Source organism: Anoplophora glabripennis, unplaced genomic scaffold (genome assembly GCF_000390285.2).
Source record: "Anoplophora glabripennis isolate ALB-LARVAE unplaced genomic scaffold, Agla_2.0 scaffold136, whole genome shotgun sequence".
NCBI lineage: Eukaryota > Metazoa > Arthropoda > Insecta > Coleoptera > Cerambycidae > Anoplophora > Anoplophora glabripennis.
The window spans coordinates 784,639-804,640 of record NW_019416313.1 but is presented as its reverse complement, the minus strand read 5'-3'; the positions used below and the strand labels follow the sequence as shown (position 1 = coordinate 804,640).

At 35.6% G+C, this 20,002-nt stretch overlaps 1 protein-coding gene across 1 annotated transcript in view; it reads left to right on the top strand.

Moving 5' to 3' along the window:
• The window catches only part of LOC108914242 (ankyrin-3), a 48,215-nt gene extending 30,684 nt beyond the window's left edge, over positions 1-17,531 (top strand). Inside the window, exons 3-17 of the mRNA XM_018720011.2 lie at positions 911-1,012; positions 1,370-1,666; positions 1,718-1,873; positions 1,927-2,253; positions 2,602-2,878; positions 3,362-3,522; positions 3,674-3,877; positions 3,935-4,381; positions 4,436-4,738; positions 5,496-5,682; positions 12,811-13,081; positions 13,291-13,308; positions 15,810-16,034; positions 16,155-16,315; positions 17,043-17,531. Coding sequence (XP_018575527.1) covers positions 911-1,012; positions 1,370-1,666; positions 1,718-1,873; positions 1,927-2,253; positions 2,602-2,878; positions 3,362-3,522; positions 3,674-3,877; positions 3,935-4,381; positions 4,436-4,738; positions 5,496-5,682; positions 12,811-13,081; positions 13,291-13,308; positions 15,810-16,034; positions 16,155-16,315; positions 17,043-17,356 — 3,450 coding nt within the window. The 3' untranslated portion in view covers positions 17,357-17,531. The remainder of the gene's footprint in view (positions 1-910; positions 1,013-1,369; positions 1,667-1,717; positions 1,874-1,926; positions 2,254-2,601; positions 2,879-3,361; positions 3,523-3,673; positions 3,878-3,934; positions 4,382-4,435; positions 4,739-5,495; positions 5,683-12,810; positions 13,082-13,290; positions 13,309-15,809; positions 16,035-16,154; positions 16,316-17,042) is intronic.
• Positions 17,532-20,002: the final 2,471 nt, after the last annotated feature.

Genomic DNA, 20,002 nt, shown 5'->3' with positions numbered 1-20,002 from the left:
TCATATTATTTATTTATAGATTTAATCTAAGGATAATGCTGTAAGAAAAAAAGTTTATTCTAAATGGTATTGGCTTGTTGAAGTCTTGTTAAATAGACAATATCTCTCATATCTCTTTAAAAAGTGATGTTGGTGTATTTTATCAACATACACACTTATCATAACCTTGAACGTGCATTAATATTTTAAAAAATGAGCTTGAGTTCTTGAATGGAGCCTTGTGGAATTTCTAATTATTTGCCTTTATCCCTGAGATCGTCCATTACTTCTTATTCTCGGTATATGGTCAACATAACAAAATCCTTAGACTTGGAATATCCCATGGGTGTAAAAAAGTGAAATTAACTTTTATTTTTTCAACCGTACGAAACCAATCACTAATATCATCGGCACATAGAAGATGCGGAGAACTATTTATAAGCTATATCGATCGTTAAACGTTCACCTTTTGACATTTAGAGAGAAAGCACCGGAGTAAAATAGAAGCCAAAGTCTCCAAACACGATCTGTTGACCGACAATAGAAGGAAAGGCATTGTGCATAGGGCTTTTCATAAAAATAATTGCTGACGTCTTTTGTAGCAGCCTTTAGAATTTGAGCAAATCGTATTTAAATACCAAGAAGGTATTATGTATTCACACAGAAAATATTATTTTCTCCTTTACCTCCAAACGTCCTCAATTAAATGTGAATATTGATTTCCCAGTTGTTGTGAAAATATTAAATTAGAATCGGGAGGTACAAAATATATAGGTCAAGTTTAATTGAAAATAGGTATTTATGAATCTAAGTCGTTTAGTTAAATATTTGAATAGTAACAGGCCGCGTCTTCTTCCACACATGTCTCGAGTTTCAATTGCATCATTATTAGGAGTTATCTAAGTTACAGTTAAACGTTTTTTTTTTCCAGTCTGACGGAAATACGTCCTTTCTGCGAGCTGCCCGAAATGGCCAACTGGACAAAGTCCTAGAACATTTGAAATCAAATATCGACATCAACACTAGTAATGCCGTAAGTATTTCCTCTTTTGCATTTAAATTATGGAGTGAATATAATATGGTGCGTCTACACGCATGTGGTGACGTCACTAACGAGACTTCGACGAAATATAAATGCAACAACTATTAAATTATTAATATTAAATTAAATATATAGCAACTCTGGAGTCTCATCTCGTTGCTGACGTCATGCGCCGATAGGACGAAATTGAGCCAGACTGCGAGCATACTATATTCACATCACGACTACAAATGATCCATTTACAAGATCATAATAGAGAGATTCCAGGTTTATCCATATTCTTAAATACCAGACTACTTTGCCGTCTTCAACGATCTCCTCTGACATTACCAATGACTTCCCTTTTAGAATGGCTTGAATGCCCTTCACCTCGCTTCCAAGGATGGCCACGTGGAGATCGTCGAGGAGCTGCTGAAGCGCGGCGCCGTCGTCGACGCGGCCACCAAGAAGGGTAACACAGCGCTCCACATCGCCTCCCTAGCTGGGCAAGAGGAGGTGGTGAAGCTTCTAGTACAACATGGCGCCTCCGTCAACGTGCAGAGCCAGAATGGCTTCACGCCGCTTTACATGGCCGCGCAAGAGAACCACGACAACGTGGTCAAGTACCTGTTGGCCAACGGTGCTAATCAGAGTCTCTCCACAGAGGTAAGCCATCTGAAACTGTGATACGGAAAATTGAACGGTTGTTTTTTTTAGGACGGATTCACACCACTGGCGGTAGCAATGCAGCAAGGCCACGACAAAGTAGTTACGGTCCTTTTAGAAAACGACACGCGGGGGAAAATCAGACTCCCAGCTTTGCATATAGCTGCTAAAAAGGATGACGTCAAGGCGGCTAAACTGCTCCTTGAAGTAAGACCTTTACCACTTTCAAATTTTATTTCTCAACCAACTTTCTTCTGTAGAACGAACATAACCCAGACGTTACTTCCAAATCCGGCTTCACGCCTCTTCACATTGCCTCCCACTACGGCAACCAACAAATCGCCAATTTGTTGATCCAGAAAGGCGCGGATGTCAACTACGCCGCCAAGCACAATATCACGCCGTTACACGTAGCCGCCAAGTGGGGCAAGACCAACATGGTGGCCTTATTGTTGGAGCACGGCGCCACCATCGAATCCAAGACCAGAGACGGACTGACTCCTCTACATTGCGCCGCCAGAAGCGGACACGAGCAAGTGGTGGACATGCTGCTGGAACGCGGCGCACCCATCAGCTCAAAAACGAAAGTAAGGGAAATTATAGTCTTTCTTATTCTTATTGTCTTCCTATGGAGAGAACTAAAACTAAATTCTAACTCCCAGTATATACATATCATATTTTTAATTATCCTTTCCAACTGTTTTATATCTTCCTGCTCTCTTTTCCATTTGGTATTTAATTTTTTTTATCCCACACTGAAGTTGCGAGAATGACCTTTGGTTATCCACACGTCCTCGCAAATTTCTTCCCATACCTTCTTTGTTCTTTGTGCCCATATCCTACTAACTTTCAATCCAAAAATTTGCACCACACTTGCAGATGTGCACCACCCATCCAATTTGTTTGCTTTAAATTAATTACAATGTCTCTTGTAGAATGGATTGGCTCCTTTACACATGGCAGCACAAGGCGACCATGTAGACGCAGCCAGGATCCTGCTCTATCACCGCGCTCCTGTTGACGAAGTCACCGTAGACTATCTGACGGCTCTTCACGTGGCAGCGCATTGCGGACACGTCCGTGTTGCCAAGCTGCTCCTAGACAGACAGGCAGATGCCAATGCCAGGGCCCTCAATGGCTTTACACCACTGCACATAGCCTGCAAGAAGAACCGGATCAAAGTGGTTGAGCTGCTACTGAAGCACGGAGCAAGTAAGTGATGATTGAAGATTTTTTCTATACTAAAACATGGAAAATTCAGACTTGTAAGAAAAAGAAACATCAAATGATACGGATGAGTAAAGTTTTGTTTGCGAGTTTCAATTTATTTATATAATTCCAATAGGAGATTAACGATTTATTTATACAATGGCGTTCTTAATGTTATAAGTCACAATAAAGACTTAGTTGTTTTTCAAAGCTTGTCGGAGTTCAAAATATATTTTATATATAACTCGATGTGTTTCTTGAATGTAAAGTTTTTAAACGGCGAACAGTTCTGGTTCGAATCTCGTTCAAGTTGAATCATTTTTCGTTAGAAGCAGAATGTAATATTGAGTGAAATAATTACAACACGAATGATAATATCAGCTAGTGTTAAAGTAGTGTACCTCAAGGATCTGTTCTAAGAGCAGTTCTTCTTTTACTTATCATAAACGTTTCGTCGAAAGCACTATTGACCTTCACTTCTTATAGGTATCGGCGCCACCACCGAAAGCGGTCTAACACCACTACATGTAGCTAGTTTCATGGGTTGCATGAACATTGTTATATACCTACTACAACACGACGCTAATCCAGACGTACCAACTGTCCGTGGAGAAACTCCCTTACACTTGGCTGCAAGAGCGAATCAGGTAATGTATAGAATCCAAGCGATTCCTATCCGATTCTATTAAATAGTATTTCAATTAGATTAATATCTGGTCATTTATGAGGTCACCAGACACGATTTTATCTTTCAACTATTAAAGGTCGGTAATTAGAAGTATTTTTTCTTGTTTCCAGACTGACATAATCAGGATACTCCTCCGAAACGGTGCTCAAGTAGACGCCAGGGCCAGGGAACAGCAAACTCCCCTCCACATAGCGTCACGTCTCGGCAACGTAGACATAGTCATGCTCCTTCTTCAACACGGTGCAAAAGTAGACAACACCACCAAAGACATGTACACTGCTCTGCACATCGCAGCCAAAGAAGGACAGGATGAGGTAATCCAACAGAATTTTGGCAATAGGTCCTTGTATAACAATATTTTTTTGCTCCAGGTTGCCGCCGTTCTTCTAGACAACGGCGCCTCCCTAGACGCCACTACGAAGAAAGGTTTCACCCCGTTACATCTAGCCTCAAAGTATGGACACCTCAAAGTGGCTAAGCTGCTCCTCCAGAAAGAAGCGCCTGTGGACGCCCAGGGGAAAAATGGCGTCACTCCGTTGCACGTCGCGGCACACTATGATCACCAGAACGTAGCGTTGCTACTTCTTGATAAAGGCGCGTCTCCACATGCGACAGCCAAAAACGGACATACTCCTCTTCACATAGCGGCAAGGAAGAACCAGATGGACATAGCCAATACCCTCTTGGAATATGGAGCGCAACCAAACGCAGAAAGCAAAGCTGGATTTACACCACTACATCTCAGTGCTCAAGAGGGTCATGCCGACATGTCGTCGTTGCTTTTGGAGTACAAAGCTGACCCTAACCACGAAGCAAAGGTAAGATATTTGAAAACAATGTATATAATTAAATTAAATCAATCTTATCTGCAGAATGGACTCAGGCCGATTCATTTGTGCGCTCAAGAAGACCGAGTACCAGTGGCGGAAGTCCTGGTCCAAGCCAAGAACGGCGCTGACGTTAACGCGGCCACTAAGGGTGGTTACACACCCCTGCACATAGCCAGTCATTACGGCCAGATCAACATGGTGAGGTTCCTTCTGCAGCATGGCGCAGATGTGAAATCTACCACATCACTGGACTACACCCCCTTGCATCAAGCCGCTCAACAGGGACATGCGAATATCGTCAATATCCTGTTGGAGCATAACGCTGATCCTAACGCTGTGACAACGGTGAGTTCAGATTTTACAGCGTTAAGATGTTTGTTTGGTTGCATATCCCTGAATACTTTGCTGATAGAAATTTCATTTTGTCAAATCGTCGTAAATTTTAAATCTGCGATCCCCTTGATGTGTTTTTAATCAATTTTCTTCAATATAATTAAAAAAATTGATATTTATTAAATCCCTGATACTAAATAGTTGCGCCTATCTCGATCGTGGTATTTTTCATCTCGCGGAGCAAAATAAAAAAATTGAACGCACGTAAACATGCAGTATTTACAAATCCTATTTATAGAAGCCACTGATACTATGTAAATGTGTTGTCTTCAAAGCAACCTTCGACCGATTTAAGCTATTGTTGGTGTTTCTCTCACACATTCCCAGATTGTTGGGCGATCTTAACGCCGAGCAGATTTTTGTCAAGGGCAAGGTCCAATTTTATGTCGTTTACGCTGACTAACTAGCTTAATTGGTTGCATTTCATGTGCCTGTTTTTCTTATTTGTTTAAATAATATCACGTTCCATCATGGAAAAGTAATTTGAAATATAAACAACATCTTAACTTATATCTTTACAAATACATGTTCAGGAAATGTAAACAATTTAAAATAAGCAGCTTATGAACTTAAGATTATTTTGGTAAAAAAATAGATAGAAACACTAAATACAAAATTAATTTTCTCCATAATAAATAACTGAAAAAAAGTATCATTAGATCTGAAATAGTAATTCACCCTCACTTCGTTATATTTCCTTTGTTGTTAGAATGGACAAACACCTTTGAACATAGCCCAGAAGCTGGGCTACATCACTGTGATCGAAACTCTGAAGGTTGTGACCACCACCACCACTATTACCACCACAACCACCACCAACATTGAGGAAAAATACAGGGTTCAAGCCCCAGAACTGATGCACGAGACCTTCATGTCAGATTCAGAAGAAGAAGGAGGTAAGTGGTGTATGACCTTCATTATTTTTACTAGTACCTAGATAGTGACAGTCTTAAAGATGTGAGAGAATTTACCAAATGGGATACATATATGAACTAGTAATATGTAATGGAGAAAATTTAGTCAACTTTCGAAATTGGATCTTAAAAATGAAGATGCTTGACATTTATTTAATCTACTACCTTTATGTCTTTTTGATTTATTGAAACAACGTATTTGGATTCGTAAAAAGAAGTTTCTAAGTTAGATGCAATTCTGTAAATATAAAAGAAATTGTAGATAATTAAACTCAGACCAACTCTGTGTTTGCGACGGAAGTTTCAGTTGCAGTCATTGTTACATAAAGATCAGCGTTAAGCATTTTTTTCTTCTACCGTAAAATCAAAACTTGAATAACCGTGATGTAAATACATGTTCCTGGAACACATTGTCGTCTTTATAGCACTGGCCGCTGTTCGCTTTCAAACAGTGTCAATGTCAAAACGCGCACCTTTGAAACCGACGTCTAATTATGGTTTACTGAATGACTGGTTTAGATATTAAATGCATTGCCTTAACTGTGACACAGAACAGCGATAATAGAACGGATCCGAATGGGAATTTAAAAAGATTCGACCCGAACAACCTCCATACTAATAGGGCTATTACTAAATTAGGTTCATTTGAGGAACACCTACTAGGACCTACGTAAAATTATCAAATATTGTTCGGAGTTCATGAAATTCTATGCGGATTATGTCAGCTTCTTTAAATAATAGAATAATATGCAACATATTTGACTTCACTCTAATCAGAATTATTATTATTTCAAAACTTGAGGACTTGTTTGAAAAATATATGGTAGGTTAAAGCTTTTATAATTTTTTTTATAGCTCAAATATCGACGTTTGACTTGCTTCAGAAAAGCCTTCGCCCGCTTGTATCTTTACGATCGTATTCACGTGTCAGTTTATTATTTTTTAATGGTTGAAAGAAACCGGCAATCCCATAGCGTGGGCCCCTCATTTGGCGAACATTAACAGCTACAAAAAATATAATCGCTGCATGCGCCACATATTATGGGGAAAATGATCTCATTGGAGACACCTTGATCGGCACAGACGAACCGGATGACGTAACTGTTAACGAATGCAGTTAAAATAGAAAGTGATAAGTTTCATTATCGTTTCATTAATAATGCAACAGATAAAACTATAATCATTTAGGAATCCAGACTTTCGCGCTAGATATGAAGCGAAGCATACGCGAAAAAAATAATTAAACTGTATACTATACGGGGTGTTACTGGTATACAGGAAATTCGTTCTGGAATAGCTTTAAGACAAGTCAAATTATAAAAACTCTATAATAGCCACCCAGAACTGAATTTTTCTACCAAATTTTGAAATCTAGCATTGTCTTTGTAGGCTTTGCCTTGCCTAAGCACTGGTTCGGAAGCTTCTTGGAGCTTGTGTAGGTCTCTTTAGAGTACTCAGTTTTTTTAAAGTTTCTTGGAGCTTGATTTATCCAGAGTTGTAAGGTATCAGAGTAGATGTTCGAACACCTCCTATGGCGGCTCCGCAGAGATCCTACGGCGGCCGTTGCCTAAAATTTTCTTGAAGCTTGTGTAGGTCTCCTTAGAGTACCCACTTTTTTTAAAGTTTCTTGGAGCTTGATTTATCCTCAAGTGTAAGGTATCAGAGTAGACGTTCGAACCCCCCTATGATGGGTCCGCAGCGATCTTAAACCGGCTGTCGCCTAAAATTTGGATCATCCGGATTTCACCGATCTTTGGAATCTGTTCGACTTTGTACCTGAACTATAATTTGGTATTGTAGCTCATATTTTTATTGCCCTGCCTCAATTCGAATTCCGATTTCAGAAATTTTTTATTTCCCAAAATTTGAAACTGTGACCGTTAGGTCTCCATCGGTGTCGTCTGCTGCGACTTTGGTTGGTTGTTTGCTGGAGAGCTCTCTGGAGCATCGGCTCGAACTACTTTTGCAGGGGTTGCCATCACGTAGATGCTCTGGAGATAACTTCGTAGCTCAAATTGGAAAGAGGAGTGAAAAGGCTTACCATTTAACTAAACTGATCTTATTGTTAGCGCAAAATCTGATATTAAGAACAGTGTTTAGATTTTCAATTTTTATTCTGACTTTTGGAAATTATTCTGGAAATATTGATCTGAAAATTAACAAATAAGGATTTTTTTAATAATAAACGTATAGATAGTCGTAATTTATAAATAAAAAGGTAATGTCGCTGAAATTAACTGTAAGAATCCCTTTTAGGTGGAACACCGTGTATACATCAATTTCTTGCCTTTTTTAATGCTTACCAACATTTGCTAGAAGGTGATATACAGAGCGATATTATTAACGTTAAAAAGTTTGAGCCGGCCCTGGAATTCTTTAATAGTATATTACGCTTTTGATTTAGTCAAAAGGATACGGTTACAATATTGTATAAAAAAATATGTAGATGATTTAAAGTCATAGCGAGTTACATCACATCCAGGGTCCCATAAGAAAAAATTGTCTATTTTTTATGTTCGGAAAGCTAGGGACGGACATGGATCTAGTTTTATATCACTTGTAACAAACGAAATGTATAAATGTCAAGGCGGCGCAAGCAGAACCTTGGAAGGCTTTCGTTTCGCCAAAATAATAAACATAAATATTGACAAGGAACGGTTAAACGTGGAAAAATATCCCAGAATTGTAAATTCTCTCACAAATATTACCAAGAGGTGGGTGTAACCAGTCAGCATGAGACGCTAGCACAGCGAATGTAGCTTATTATTTAGGATCACTTAATAATTGCATGAATCATCTCCATATTTAAACCCATTACCTTAGAGTGGTTTAGTAAACAGTTTATTTGTTAACATTAGGAGTTTGGTTACAAGGTTTTGCCTTCGTTGTGCCGTGCTGATTTACAAGTGAGCGGTATTCCGTGCGCGATAGAATAGAGATTTATTTGGTGGTGCCTTTACGCGATTTTTTTAAATATTAGTGGTGGTGATATCGATAAATATTGGTAAATACTTAAGTGTGGTTCAGTTTTTGCTCGAAGGATAGATATAAGGCGAACATATGGGGAAGAAAACTTATTTCGTTAATAAAACTATAAGTAAGTAAATTGTAAAAAATAAGGGAATACTTTGTCGTCTGTGAAATTAATGGAAAAACAGATATTAAAAAATGATTGTCAGGCGTATCGCAAAATCCATATTTTTCAAATTCAAAGATTGTGAATAATTTTATTTTCGTTTTGTTAATATCAAGTCTAAATGTGGATATATTTTTTTGTAATCCAAAATACGTTTTTGTACAAGCAATTAGTTAACTAAAAGTATCTGCTATTATTTTATATTAAACATCAAATAAACAGCGCTTTAATATTTAGAAATGTAGTCACTTGTTCTACTTTTCAATCTATCTTTATTGGGTCACTATGCTATTCATTTTTGTGGTGAAATAATTTATTGTTTAAAATACAGTCAAAAAAGTATTACTATAATTTTATTGCCCTTTATGACGGTGAAGGGTATGTACAGGGTGATATACTCTATTTTTCCCCCCCCCCCCCCAATTAACTTTTTTGTTTTAAGAGTTATAAAAAAATGTGAAACACAAAAGTAGCACGATTTTTTATGAAGTTATTCTCCATACTCTATTTTAATTCCTAATAATATTTCAATTTTCTACTTCTGTGTAACCCATTTTAATTAAATAATAATACAAACCGTCAGTCAATAACAATGTTATCATGACATTACTACCTGTCACTGTCACGACCTACTGTAACATTGTCCATTAGTAAATAGACCTCTCACGGCCTAATTAGTGCGGTATAGTTAAAATACCTATATGTATTTTGGACTATATCAATGTCCGATATGTCAAAATATTACAACTAAATCTGTAAATCCTTACATAATTGGAAAAAGGCAGAAATGCCTGAAAGAGGTCTAACAATTACAAAATGTCTTATTTTCTTAATAAAAAACCTTTTCGTTTTTTAATATTCGCTAATTGTTAGAGGTGGACCCAACAAACCCTATATATGACTATGCTCGACAGGGAATGTTCTATCCAAATATGTAAAAATATATAGGGTGTTCAATTTAAATTAACAAAGTTAACATCCGCGGCCATTTTGTTTAGACTTCATTTGTTTTTCTATCATTTTCGAAAACTTCTTAAAAAATCGTGCAACTTTTGTATTTCACATTTTTTATAACTCTTAAAACAAAAAGTTAAAGGGCGGTCAAAATATAGTGAATCACCCTGTACAATGGTAATATAAAAAACTAACTCGAAAGAAGTGACGCTAAGTTTTTTATTTTCAAAAAGTTTTACATTGATAGTTCATGCAATAAACGCGCTAGCAGCAGTATAAGTTAACGTTAATAAAACTTTAACCCTTTTTATTTCCAAATTACCAAAAAAATAAGCCCTATTTAATGCAAAAAGAGCGAGTTCTCGAGCGGCATTTGCCCGACCCTGGGACAATTTGTTTATAACGTTGTTTTGCATGTCCTACTTTGTTAGTTGTAAAGGGCTACTTAATTTGAACATTTTGAAATTTTTCTTTTTCGATACGTTTCCTTGGATCAAATATTAACAATACATAAAATGGTTATTGTTTTATATCATTATAAAAGTGACAATGACATAAAAACACTGACCACAAAGCTGTCAAAAGGAATAAAGTCTAAAAGACACAACTATTGTTTACTTAAAATAATGTACGTAGTTGTTCACATCAAGTATAAAAAATCAGATGAATACTGAGCACAAAAAATTTGCAAGTTTGCCTTGGTTTGAAACTATGTATACTCCACCTAAAACAATAAACTTTTAATTAGCAAACTGAATCAACTGTTTATGTCATTAGAAAATTGCTATTACATCACGTCACCCAGAAGCAATTCTATAACTCTCCGGAATACAAATATATTTTTAAAAAGAGAAGAGAATATTTTTTCGTCGCAATAACAGTTTATTATTAATTAATTAATGATGCAGTAAACACAAATGTTTATATTCATGAACTTGCCGATACGTTGTACTGTTCTATAATAGACTTTTTGTGAGGATAAAGCGATATCAATTATAGGAGTCAATATTATTATATTATTATAGTTATTAATAATTCATCAGGCGCCACATATTTACTAAAAAAATTGATGAATGCGCCTCAACAACAAGTATTTACTTTATTTACAGAGCTTGTGTGTATTCTTATTCTATTTATAAATTTAATGAGTATACAGGATGATTCATAAATGGTGAAAAAATGAAACCTTGTATTCTTTGGTTAATTTTAAGACGAATCTTTCCTATAAATTTTTTTATCTAGGGCGTTTCATTAAAAAGATACAGTGTTAAATTTCAAAAAATATTTTTAATTTTTTTAAATAATTTAAAAACTAGTAAGTGAAATAATTTTGAAATTAGGCACATGTATTTATGTAAACATTGTCCAAAATCCGAGGGCTTTTCCTAAAATTTACATGGTCCAGTGGCGGAGATACAGGGTATCAGTGGCATATTTTTCTAAATAAAATAGTACGCCACTACTTTACGGTAACAACCATGATATTTTCGGATTCGTCTTTCAATTTTATACAAATTACCACTCTTATGTTTTTCAAAAAAAGATCGATTTTCGAGTAGAACTTAAAAAAAGAACTGAGAATACACTTCGATTATAATGCTTTAGAAAAGAAAGAATAAATAATGTTTTTCATCAGATTTGAGCAATAATAAATTTCGGACAAATTACATTTTCTTTACTAAAAAGATGTCGGGCCTATGTTCGTGGAAATGGAGGTATTTTTGAGCATTTACTCAAATAAAATCATAGTCCTAGATAGGAAAGATTCCCCTTAAAAGACGAGGTTTCATTTTTGATCACCATTTGTGAATCACCCTGTATTTATACTGGAATATAATTTTTAGACATGGGTAAAAAATATTACCTATGTATAACGATTATCAGGAAATAATTTTTTGATCATTAAAACAATTAAAAAAAAATCGCAAGGCAAATAGAATAAATTTTATATTCGTGTTGTTAGGTACCTCTAATTGCCAAAATATAAATAAATTTTTAGTAAAAGAATAGTGTGATTTTGTTCGGTGGCAAAAGTAACTCTTTCAATTTTTCACAAAATTAAATAAAAAATAAAAATACTTCCTCTAATGTAACCTTATTTATCTATTGGTGGCCTTGTCTAAAAACGCTGTTGATTTGCAACAATTTTATGCTTTTTTCAAATTCCATTGTCTTGTGTCTAACTTCCTGCGATTCGTTTCTGTTTATTGTTATTTTTTCTATTCTGAGAATTAATATTCATTATAAAAATTAATATCCATTGTATAGAAATAAAATCAATGTACTGGGTGTTCCCTTTTTAAACGTGCTAACTTTAACAATTGATAGAATACTTCATTTCGAACAAAAAAGTTTATGTGAACAAAGATCTTAAATCGCTTCGTAACCGAGATACAGGGTGTCGATGCTGCTCGGAGATTTAGTTCACAGAGTAGTAGTTTCCTACAGTACCATTAGCTAAAAAACAGTTAACTAGAATATAGCAACCCTCAAACACCCCAGAAACGAATACGCTTTGTGCTTACTGTGCTTGTTGTCGACCACACTAACAATTTAACCACTGAATAACGACTGATCATCAAAACAGGGGAGGATATTTTGGACGCTTTCGGTACTGCCCTTCACGAACGCCACGTGTACCTCCCATATTACAACGGTACATCACTAGTCAATCGTAAGTTGCGAACCCATGAAAACATTCACCCTTTACTTACACTAAATCCTCAGTATCTTCAGTTGTCATTTTCGACCTTATGTTGCTGGCTGACACGCTTATTCTTTACTCAAACACCCGAGAGTCCACTGGTACCTGGTTTTGCCTAGAGTAAGCTCCTTCAGGTTCCTCAGTTCGAGGCGCCCCAGGGCTCCGTTTCTGGCCCTGTGGTGTTTGCGATCCGCATAAATGACTATGACGAAGTAACAATTAACTGAGGGACTATTTTCTGTGGTGAAACCATACCGGTCGACCCTATACACAACCAGGCACCAACAATACCTTCACACCGATTTCTTTCTTCTAGGGGAAGACACGGTACTGGGCGACCAGACCTACAGGTACCTTACGGCAGACGAGATGAAGTCCTTGGGAGACGATTCTTTGCCCATCGACGTAACCAGAGACGAAAGAATCGACTCGAACAGGATGGTTTCCAGTGCAGACAGCAACATGCTACCTCCTCAACACATAGAGGATAGTATCAGTCCTGAGCACGTCACTCAGAATTATGTGGAGTACATCAAGAAGTACACTCCGGATAATGTCGATCTTGGCAGACATCCCATCAATATAGGGTGAGTAGCATCGCTGATTATTTAAGGTTTACGGAAAAGACATGTTGGCGTGAAGAGAAGAGGGAACGCACAGGGAAAAAGTTATCTTTATCAGAAGATAAAAAAATAGAATCTCTTCTCCTCGCGCACCTCAGTTTTCTCATCTTTAACGCAGTTTGTTTCTGAGTGTACGTATACTAATATCTGTTTTTGTTTACTTAATGCTTCAGGAAGCTTCACTGGAAGAAGTAAGTGATTCAAACAGCTTTGTTGTGGCAAAAGCAGACCTGTGACACAATCTGTACGGCATTAGAGTTTACTCAGATGTCACGCCATTATTTCCTGTCAGCGATTAACATTTTTTGTTTAATCGTAAATTATTCACACTGCAAATTGAGATTTCGCGGAAATGTATGATGCTATATACAGATTCTGTCATGACAGTCACGTGGATGAAGGATGCATGCAAATATTTCAAGAGATGATACAGAATTTTTTTTATTTAGGGTACAAAGTTAATTTTAATTTATACAAGGTGAGTCAGATAAATAAAACTAAATTTGGCGCGTATCATTTAGCATTCTTAAAATACTTAAAACAATTGTTTTTTTAATACAGTTCAGTTCTTTGCTATCAGAAAGAAATATTTGTTCTAAGACTCCATTCACACTAAATGCTTTTAGGTACTTTTTCTGTTATCCTTAAATATATTTCACATACCTCTAGCTTGGCAATGCACTACTCAAAAAAATTATACGTAAATAATGAGAGTGGAAAATTTTACAATCTACAGAAAAAAAAGGTTTTGGATTATTATTTTTTACTTATTTATATGCTGGTGTAACTGTAACATAATATTTATGTGTCCTTACTCACTGGTCTCCTTTAAACTTCGACGAAATAATTAATATGTAGTAATCAAACCCAAACAAATATTTCATAATTTACGGGAGGAAATGTACAGGAAATATATATAAAACCGAGTGATTTTTTAATAAAACTCTAAAACATCCCCAATAGGGAAAATAGTAACTCCCTGCTGAGAGTGATAAGAGTATTTGAAAGATACGGCAAACTGCAAATCGAATTTATATTCATTGTTTATCATTTTTAGACATTTGCCTATTTTTACTCAAATGGCTCAATTTTTTAAAATTTCAGAACGCATTTCTTTGGGTGGTAAATACAGTTTGGGCCATTAGTGTGAGAAAGTAAAATAACTCCCTTGTTACTCATAATACAGAAAAAAGTATATATATATTGTACAGAATCAAGAAACCTAATAGTAAAAACGGGACACGCCAAAGATTACATTTTTTAAATGGAACACCCTGTATATTTTTAAACATATGGATTTCCGAGAAAATTCTATATATCGCAATATAAACAGTTTATCATTTTAATGCGGGGTTGCCAAGTTATGTAGAAAATTCTTCGAATTTTGAAAAAATACATGACCTCGAAGAAGTTGTATTAACTTTCAGCTACTAACACTTGTAACAAAATAATTAGACAGAGTTATAGGCAAATGTTACACAAAGGCTCCTATATTAGCTAATATCGATATTTTATACAGGGCATTTTTTATAATACGATCATTTTTAGAAAGTTTAAACTTGATTTCCTAAATTTTTTCAAATGGAACGCCCTGTATTTTATTGTTCTATTTTATTCACATATCGGTTCACTTCAACTTTTATTAAGCATGTTCTATATCTAAAATTGTTAGTTTTTAAGATATAGCTACATTTCTGAAAAAACTTAATTTTTATTATTTTATAGAATTCCACAAATAAATATTAAATAACAAAATTAACTCAAAATGGAATGATAAATGAATTGTCAAGTTGACACAATGTGACAATTTTTTCCAAAGCCATTTCGTGCGAGCGAAAATAATAAAAATTAGTTTTTTCCAGAAATTATCTATATCTTAAAAACTAACAACTTTAGGTGTAGAACATACTTAATAAAAGTTGAAGTGGACTGATATGTGAATAAAATAGAACAATAAAATACAGGGTGTTCCATTTGAAAATTTTTAGGAAATCATGTTTGAACTTTCTAAAAATGATCGTATTATAAAAAATGCCCTGTATAAAATATCGATATTAGCTAATACAGGAGTCTTTGCTTAACATTTGACTATAACTCTACCAAAAGTTTTTGCTCCAAGTGTTAGTAGTTGAAAGTTAATACAACTTCTTCGAGGTCATGTTTTTTTCCAAAATTACAACCTTGGCAACCTCGCACTAAAATTCTAAACTGTTTATATTGCCATATATTGAATTTTCTTAGAAATCCATATGTTTAAAAATATATACGGTGTTTCATTTAAAAAATGTAATATTTGGCGTGTTCCGTTTTTACTAATCGCCCTGTATATTTCAAATGAATTTTGTCCTTTAGTTTTTTCATTCTGTACAACTTTTATATAAACTTTTTTTCTGTATTATAAGTAACAAGGGAGTTATTTTACTTTCTCACACTAATGGCCCACCCTGTATAAATTTCTGTGTACTTTTCGATCCGCCATAATGAATTTAAGGATTTCTCAATTCAAACTTTACCTTATTAGTGATTTTTACATCCGTCTTATTATAATCTCATATTAATTTCAAAATATCTAAAATTTCAAAAAAAAAAACAGCTGTAGGTTCGCAAAATTTTAATAATTATGAGCTTGAATGTGCAAATACCCAAACGCTGGCGAAACGACATAACTTATTATATTTTTCTCTACTTTCAGTTTCCTGGTTTCATTCCTAGTGGACGCCAGAGGCGGAGCAATGAGGGGGTGCAGGCATTCAGGCGTCAGAGTAATAGTGCCACCTAGATGCGCTCCTAGCCCAACAAGGATCACTTGCAGATATGTGAGACCACAAAGAACGCCTCATCCGCCTCCCTTGATGGAGGGCGAAGCACTGGCCAGCAGGGTGTTGGAACTCGGGCCAGTGGGAGCCAAATTTTTAGGGTAAACAAATTTATATCGTGTAAAAGCAATATTCTTCTACCTTTGACATTGACCACAAATTTAATATTTTGTTTTCGCGGTTTTTAACTTTGTAAGAATCTGATTTATTGCTATTTGCAGGCCAGTGATCATCGAAGTGCCACATTTTGCTGCTCTTCGTGGTAAAGAACGCGAAATCGTGATTCTCCGATCAGACAACGGCGACTCTTGGAAAGAACACACAGTAGATGCAACTGAGGAGGTTCTCAATGAAGTTCTCCACGATAGCTTTGAAGCAGAAGGTGAGTACTTGGTCATTTGTTTTGATATTAAGACATGAAATTTAAAAAAAAAAACGTGGAATTAGGTCTTATTCACCAGACACCAAGGCACCTATGTTTCATTTGCTTTGTATTAGCCCTGATTTAACGTCATCCAAAAATGAAGATACCTAATAGTTTAACAAGTAAACATTCAAAACATCACCGTACGATTGTTGCTTATATTTGTCGACAAGATCAAGAGAATCCAACTAGATGCAGAAGATGATAGAATACATTTTAGTGAGCTTTGAAGTAATGCTAACTCCCAACTAAAGAAGCTTTAGAAGAACTTCATAGAATACTCATCGCAGAAGAATGATGACAATTTAGTAGACTTGGTCAAAGTTTGCACCAGTTGTAGCTGTTTTCTCCTTCAGGGGTTTTATGAACAAACTGAAGCAGCAGAGTTCATCCCTATCTCCATTTACATGGAAGTCTTCGAAAGGAAACAAACTGGAATCGGCAACTCTAAAGGCGAATATTGGCGATATATTTATGGAGAATATTGTACTCTACTCCATACTTGATCTTCTGCATAAACTTTTTCAGAATGATTGAGTGCTATTGTAAAATGAATAGTTTTTTTTTGACACCCAAACAATTCGAGTTCGATTCTTTAGATACGTTACTGCACCTTCTTCTTTATTTCGAATGTTGGGTTATGATCTCGGAATTAAGGGTATAATAGCTCCGTTCTTACTTCCAGATCTGAATCAGTTGGAGGACATGTCCTCGGGTCGTATCACCCGTATCGTCACCCAGGACTTCCCCCAGTACTTTGCCGTGGTCTCGAGGATCCGTCAGGAAGTTCACGCTATTGGACCTGAAGGTGGCATGGTGTCCAGCACGGTGGTGCCCCAGGTACAAGCCGTCTTTCCCGAGGGAGCCCTTACAAAGAAGATCAAAGTGGGACTACAGGTAAATCTGTTCAAACCACGGAAAGGTGTGCCGTTGGAAAAATTGCGTAAGATCACCGTCAACCACATACCAAAAAAGAAACGGTGGTCGTTGATTTGGTAAAACAGACCATGGGGAGGGGAAATAATCCTCAGATTTTTTTGGTATTTCTTGAAGTTCGCGATATCCATCTTACCCTTCTTTACTTTTGTTCCATTGCTATTAAAATAAATTTTGAGCATTGTTACTTTTACAACGAAGAGTTCTTGGCACTATTGAAGTTATGAATTTGCAAAGCAATGTTCATTCCTATACTCATCAAAATGTACCTTTTATAGCATTCTCCACATTATAAACATATACTTCCAAGAAGAAATTTACTAAAAGTAATATCAAAAGAATTTGGGGCAAAATGCTTCTATTTCCTACATCCCCGCTATCAATATCTGAAACATGTTTAACTGAAGCAGGTTCATGATTGTAATGCCAAAGTGTTTACTGTACATATGACTTGTTAATTTTTGAAAATCAATTTTTGGATATATATTAGATTTTATATTGGTACTAACAGATGAAGTACAATGGTATTTTTTGACCTAGTCCTGTTGATTCTAGTCACATTCGAAAGGGTTGTTTTTGAAACCCCCACGTGTGCTCCAGAACGCCGAAAGAGGCCTATTTTATTTAACCATCGATCTTACCAAACAGATGTTTTTATTCGGATGAAGCAGGAAATACAGAAAACATACGTCTTTGACATAAATGGAAAACCTTAACGATATTTTTCACCAATAATTAACAGTGTTCTACGAAAATAAAATGTTGGGAACTCTGCTGGATATCAAAAAGAAGACAAATTATAAAAATTACAAAGTTTGCTTCACCATTCGTCAATGTAATTACATAACTATAAATGTATTTCCTGAAAAAAGATCCAAATCAAGGCATCCCAGTTCATTATTAACCATATAGTTACCCCTCTGAGTTCTACAGTACAAATATATTCGTAGATGATTAGCAAATGATTTGAGCGATTGCAAAGCAAGTAAAAAAAATCCATTTCTATGTAAATGAGTTATTTTATCAACATACATAACAAATTAAATTATTATACCTATTTATTGCGGTTTTGCATCATATGTAACATAAAATTTATATTTTTTAAATAGCTGATAGTATTTTCGTACGTTTCGTAAAGAATATTAGACAATAAAGGTAAAATGGCTTTTGCAGATCCAAATCTTTAGTGTACCTATTTAATATTAAGTGTTGTTTACTAATTTACTTTGTTTTGCAAAGGAGTCGCAATTTTATACTGGCATAATGCTGCAATACTATTTTACTTCCATGAGATGAATTACGACAAAGTACTTGACAGAATAACTTAGGTACCACTGAAATTGGTCCATTGAGTAATATATTTTTCCATACCATCAACAAGGTGATACACATATATCTAGTTTACTACTTTTAAAAATAAACCCCAATTGGGACCGATTTAGTTGTCTGTAAAAGAAAGTAGTATCCGGTATACTGAAATCATTTGGTCTTGCAAGATCATCAAGGAGTTCTTGAATACTTTTTTTTTTATTTAGAGCTAGAAAATAGTCGCGTGCTTATAGCAAAGGGACCTTAGTGCTTGTGCTTCTATGAAATTGCGATAACTTTGACTATTCACCCTCTCATCATAAATAATTTAAGTCATTTTCATGTATCTTAACTGACTGTAAGTTCATCACTGGTTTTCTCGCACCTATCTCGAATGTATACAGTATGAGTGCCCAATAAAATTGAGTTGAAACTAATATTACTAACTTTCATTCAAGTCATTCGAAACACACGTTGGCTGCAACATTTTTGGGCACAAAGTCATCGGTCGTCGACGGGTTGTGGCCAAAAATCTTGCTTGAGCCGTACATTTCGACAAACAAAGCATGGTTCGCAGAGAATGAATGTTACCTTTAACAGTGCCGTGGTCGAAGAAAAAAAAATATAGATATTTTATTGGGCTCTCAGCTCAACTGTCTCATATCATCCCTCATTTCATTATTATTTGCACGCTAGCTGCTGTATTTTTGTGTTTTGTTCGCTCTGGAACCTTGCTTTGTGTCATGCCCTTTCCCTTATCCTCACTCCTTTGTCTGCTATGGTCTTGTGGAGGTAAGTATGCTTCGCTTAGGCTACTAGATCATCATGCAGTTACAGTGAATAAAAGATTACAAAAAAGTTCAGGTAGTCTCTTGACCATAATCATATGAAAACAAATTAATGATTTAATGAAGATAAGTCAATCGGGAAAGAAGATATGATTCATTCATGGTATACTAGCTCTAAACTGAAATATTGAAATATACGAGGCACGTTCCAAAATAAACGGGATTTTTTTAAAATTGATGTTTGTAGTGAGGCCATCTATTACAAATTGCATGCGTCGGTACAGATGCTTGTGTCGTCGGTAAAAAAATGAGCATCGAAAAAAGAGCTATATTAAGTTTTCTTTTAAACTTGGTAAAACTTTTACCGAAACGTTTCAATAATTAATGAACAAAGTTTATGGTGAAGATTGTTTATCCCATTGGCAGAGTTCATGCAACATGTTGGCCATCAGAAGTCCATGACTGATGACCAAAAATTGCTCAGAATTCAACATTTGAAGGACATCATCAAGCAGAACAAAAACGTCCTTCAGAACATTGTGACTACTGATGAAACGTGATGTTTTCAATATGATCCAGAAACCAATAAATCAGTTTTACCAAAAAAACTTTT